At 54.6% G+C, this 5,362-nt stretch overlaps 1 protein-coding gene across 1 annotated transcript in view; it reads left to right on the top strand.

Annotated features, from left to right (window-relative positions):
- NLRP2 (NLR family pyrin domain containing 2) overlaps positions 1–5,362 on the top strand; it is a gene marked incomplete at both ends in the record, with an annotated part of 22,028 nt that overhangs the window by 3,654 nt on the left and 13,012 nt on the right. The window contains one exon of the mRNA XM_080644058.1: positions 2,953–4,552. Coding sequence (XP_080500184.1) covers positions 2,953–4,552 — 1,600 coding nt within the window. The remainder of the gene's footprint in view (positions 1–2,952; positions 4,553–5,362) is intronic.

The raw sequence follows: 5,362 nt of genomic DNA, 5'->3' as shown, positions 1-5,362 counted from the left end.
GTATCAAATGGAGACTCTTCACCGAGCAACCGTGGTGAAGACTTACCTCAACTGGTACCCTAGTCCGTTAGCATTCGTTTTACCCCCCAAGTCTGCCAGGTGGTGCGTTTTTGTTTTTGTTTTTTTCTGTGTGTGTGTGTGTGTGTGTGTGTGTGTGTGTGTGTGTGTGTGTGTGTTTGGGGGGGTGGGTTCAGAAAGGGAGAGGGAGAGAGAGAGAAGACATTGATATGAGTGAGAAACATTGATTGGTTGCCTCCCTCACATGCCCAGACCAGGGACCAAACCCGAGACCTAGGCATGCGCCCTGATTTGTTGCAGGGGGGACACTCCAACCAACGGAAGTCCCAGTGGCCAGGGCAGATCACACTGAGCTTCAACAGAGCAATGATTTCTTGTTCATGGTTCTGCCACGTCGAGGCCTTGAAACTCGATTTAGGGAGTTATTTGCTCTCTTCGTCTCCGTGAGCCCAGCCGTCACACTTGCCAGCACAACTTGTAGACCAGGAATTTAGATTAGATTCTCTACTCCCGGAGCCTGTTTTATCATCACACTTCCGCTGAAAGTAACTACACCTATTTTTTTTTAAGTATTCTATCTTTTCAGTTTTATTTTTTCATTCCAGACGACGTACAATATAGGTTCAGGTATACGTCATAGTGATTAGACATTTACATAACTTAAGACATGTTCCCCCTGACAGGGGTGGGCAAACTTTTTGACTCGAGGGCCACAGTGGGTTCTTAAACTGGACCGGAGGGCCGGAACAAAAGCATGGATGGAGTGTTTGTGTGAACTAATATAAATTCAAAGTAAAGGAGTGGAGGGGAGAGCAAGAGAACCCTCCGCTCTTTCGGCTCCGCGGGCCGGGTAGAACAGCCGAACGGGCCAGATCCGGCCCGCGGGCCGTAGTTTGCCCACGGCTGGTACCTACCTGGCACCATATAAAGTTATTATGATATTACTCTTTTCCTTTTTTATTGAACTTATTGGGGTGATATGAGTTAATAAGATCATGTAAGTGTCAAGGGTACAATTCTACAACACCTCATCTGTAGATTGTACTGTGTGTTTACGACCCCAAGTCAAGTCTCCTTCCGTCTCCGTTTCTCTCTCCTTTACCTTCTTCTATTTTCCCCAAACCTGATTTCCCCCTGGTAATCACCAAACTGCTGTCTGTGTCTATGAGGTTGTGTTACTGTTGTTGTTGTTTGGCTTAATCCCTTCACCTTTTTCACCCAGACCCACAACGCCCTCCCCTCTGGCAGCTGTCAATCTGTTCTCTGTATCTGTGAGTCTGTTGTTGTTTTTTTAATATATTTTTATTGATTTCAAGAGGAAGGGAGAGAGAGAAACATCAATGATGAGAGAAAATCATTGATTGGCTGCCTCCTGCACGCCCGCTACTGGGGATCGAGCTCACAACCCGGGCATGTGCCCTTGACCTGAATCGAAATTGGGACCTTTCAGTCCACAGGCCAACACTCTATCCACTGAGCCACACCAGCCAGGGCGAGTCTGTTTTATTGTTTCGTTAGTTTATTTTGTTCATTAGATTCCACATATAAGTGACATCATGTGGCATTTGTCTTTCTCCGTCTGACTTATTTCCCTGAGCATAGCACCCTCCAGGCCCACCCATGCTGTCGCAAGTGGCAAGATTTCATTCTTTATCCAGGCCGTGTCACATTCTATGGCCTATAACGTACACCTGTTCTGTGTCAAGCGCACCCTAATTTCTATGTTACAGAGCTCACTCAAGTGCAGGACGGAAGTGTCAACAACCCAGAAGACGTAACGGAAAGTTCGGAAGGAGAAACACCAGGTGTGTCTCAGATCTCCTGGAGCGAGCTCGGCATCCGGTGGCTCTTTAGAAACCTCACTTCTCCGTGTGTGTGTGTGTCTGTGTGTGTGTGTGTCTGAGTGTGTCTGTGCATGTCTGTGTGTGAGTGTGTGTGTCTGTGTCTGTGTGTGTGAGTGTGTGTGAGTGTGTGTGTCTGTGTGTGTGTCTGTGTGTGTGTCTGTGTGTATGTGTGTGTGTGTCTGTGTCTGTGTGTGTCTGTGTCTGTCTGTGTGTGTGTCTTTTTGTGTGTGTCTCTGTGTGTGAGTGTGTCTGTGTCTGTGTGTGTGTGTCTGTGTCTGTGTGTCTGTGTCTGTGTGTCTGTGTGTGTCTGTGTCTGTGTGTGTCTGTGTCTGTCTGTGTCTGTGTGTGTCTGTGTGTGTCAGTGTGTCTGTGTCTGTGTCTGTGCATGTCTGTGAGTGTGTGTCTGTGTGTGTCTGTGTGTGTCTGTGTGTGTCTGTGTGTGTGTGAGTGTGTGAGTGTGTGTGTGAGTGTGTGAGTGTGTGAGTGTGAGTGTGTGAGTGTGTGAGTGTGAGTGTGTGTGAGTGAGTGTGAGTGTGTGTGTGTGTGAGTGTGTGAGTGTGTGTGTGGGTGTGTGTGGGTGTGTGTGTCTGTGTATGTGTCTGTGTGTATCTGTGTATCTGTGTGTGTGTCTGTGTGTATCTGTGTATGTGTCTGCGTGTGTCTGCGTGGGTGTGTGGGTGTGTGTGTCTGTGTGTGTGTCTGTGTGTGTGTCTGTGTGTGGGGGGGGTGTGTGTGTGTCTGTGTGTGTCTGTGTGTGTGTCTGTGTGTGTCTGTGAGTGTGTGTCTGTGTGTGTGTGTGTGTGTGTGTCTGTTTGTGTCTATGTGGGTGTGTGTCTGTGTGGGTGTGTGTCTGTGTGGGTGTGTGGGTGTCTGTGTGTGTGTCTGTGTGTGTGTGTCTGTGTGTGTGTGTGTGTCTGTGTGTGTGTGTGTGTCTGTGTGTGTCTATGTGGGTGTGTGTCTGTGTGGGTGTGTGTCTGTGTGGGTGTGTGGGTGTGTGTGGCTCATTTCTTTCCTACTTGACACAAAGCACTTTGTTCCCAATGATTAACCAGCTAGGACCCTGACTCTCCCCCATCTCCTATCCCTGAAGGTCAACAGGACACGTCCGGCAATATATGGAAGACATCCGGGCCCATCTGGAAGCAAAACCTTTGGCCCGAAGCCAGTGAACACATCGGTAAATTCACGCAGAGATATGAGAGACTCGTCCCCTTCTGTAACCCCCACGTGCTGGCCGGGCCCTTCCCGCACACAGTGGTGCTGCAGGGCGCGGCGGGCGTGGGGAAAACCACGCTGGCCAAGAAGTGGATGCTGGACTGGGCACAGGACCACCTCCCCGAGACACTCCACTCCGCCTTCTACCTCAGCTGCAAGGGGCTGGGCCGCCAGGGCGCCTGCACTTTCGCGGAGCTCCTGGCTAGGAAGTGCCCAGACGCGCAGGAGGCCGGCCCCCAGGTCCTCGCCCAGGGGCAGAAGATCCTGGTTGTCATCGACGGCTTCGACGAGCTCCGCGTCCCCTCGGGGTCCCTCATCCATGACATCTGTGGCGACTGGAAGAAGCCGAAGCCCGTGCCCGTCCTGCTGGGCAGTTTGCTGAAGAGGAAGCTGCTGCCCAAGGCCACGCTGCTGGTCACCACGCGCCCCGAGGCCCTGGGGGAGCTGCGGCTGCTGGTGGACCAGCCGCTGTTCATCGAGGTGGAGGGCTTCCTGGAGGCGGACCGCAGGGGCTACTTCCTGAAGCACTTCGAGCAGCAGGACCAGGCCCTGCGCGCCTTCCAGGGCATGAAGGGCAGCCCGGCGCTGTTCCACATGGGCGCGGCGCCCGCCGTGTGCTGGGTCGTGTGCACGTGTCTGAAGGGGCAGCTGGAGAAGGGGGAGGACCCGGCCCCCACCTGCCGGACCCCCACCTCGCTGTTCCTGCGCTTCCTGTGCGGCCAGTGCCCGCCGCCAACCCCCGGCTGCGGCCCCGCCCCGCGCCTCCCCACTGCGCTCCACGCCCTGAGCCTCCTGGCCGCCCGGGGCGTCTGGGCGCAGACGTCCCTGTTCGATGGCGAAGACCTCGGGCGGCTGGGGGTCAGCGAGTCCGATCTGCGCCCTTTCCTGGACGGCAAGGCCCTGCAGGCGGACGCGGACTGCGAGGGCTGCTACGCCTTCCTGCACCTCAGCGTCCAGCAGTTCCTGGCCGCCCTGTTCTACCTGCTGGACGGCGGCGCGGGGCGGGGGGACGCGGGCGGCTGCTGCGCACAGGACATCGGGGACGTGCGCGCGCTGCTCTCCAAGGAGGAGCGGCTGCGGAACCCCAGCCTGACCCGCGTGGGCTACTTCCTGTTCGGCCTGGCCAACCAGGAGCGGGCCCGGGAGCTGGAGGCCACCTTCGGCTGCCGCGTGTCCCTGGACGTGAGGCAGGAGCTGCTGCGAGTGACGTGCGCCCGGGACTGGCCCTTGTCCTCCAGGGCGGACACCAGGGAGCTGATGCGCTGCCTCTACGAGTCTCAGGAGGAGGCGCTGGTGAGGGAGGCCCTGGCGCCCGTCACGGAGCTGGCCCTGCACCTGCAGAGCGAGCGGGACCTCGTGCAAGCGGCCTTCTGCCTCAGGCACGGCCAGGCCCTGCGCAGGCTCTCGCTGCAGGTGGAGAAGGGGATCTTCCTGGAGAACGACGGCGTCTGGGAGCCGGGCATGTGGGCGGAGCGGTAAGGACTCGCCTTTCCTAACTCGGCTCCTGGGTTTTTACCTTTAGCCTCGTGTGGCTTAACGTCAGTATTTCCTCTTTTTTTTTTTTAATCCTCGCCTGAGGATATTTTTCCATTGACTTTTTTTTTAAATATATTTTATTGATTTTTTTACAGAGAGGAAGGGAGAGAGAGAGAGAGAGTTAGAAACATCCATGAGAGAGAAACATCTATCAGCTGCCTCCTGCACACCTCCTACTGGGGATGTGCCCACAACCAAGGTACATGCCCTTGACCGGAATTGAACCTTGGACCCTTGAGTCCGCAGGCCAACGCTCTATCCACTGAGCCAAACCGGTTAGAGCTCCATGGACTTTTAGAGAGAGGGAGACAGAGAGAGAAACATCGATGGGAGAGAAACACATGGATTGGTTGCCTCCTGCACGGTCTGCAGGCCAATGCTCTGTCCACACAGCCAAACCGGCTAAAGCAGTTTTTTCGCCTTTTTTTTTTTTTCAATTTATTTCTTTATTGATTTCAGAGAGGAAGAGAGAAGGAGACAGAGATAGAAACATCAATGATGAGAGAGAATCATGGATAGGCTGCCTCCTGCTCGCCCCCTACTGGGGATTGAGCCCGCAACCCAGGCATGTGCCCCTGGTGGGAATCGAACCTGGGACCCTTCCGTCCGCAGGCCGACGCTCTATCCACTGAGCCAAGCCGGCTAGGGCCAGTATTTTCTTCTTGCTAGCATTTCTTCCTGCCAGCTCACCATTTAAGATGGATACCACCATGTTCAAATTAGCAATGGGGGCTTTAGCTCAGGCCGGC

This window comes from Plecotus auritus, assembly GCF_963455305.1.
Source record: "Plecotus auritus genome assembly, chromosome: 10".
Taxonomy (NCBI): Eukaryota; Metazoa; Chordata; class Mammalia; order Chiroptera; family Vespertilionidae; genus Plecotus; species Plecotus auritus.
This window is presented reverse-complemented; position numbering and strand designations above follow the sequence as displayed.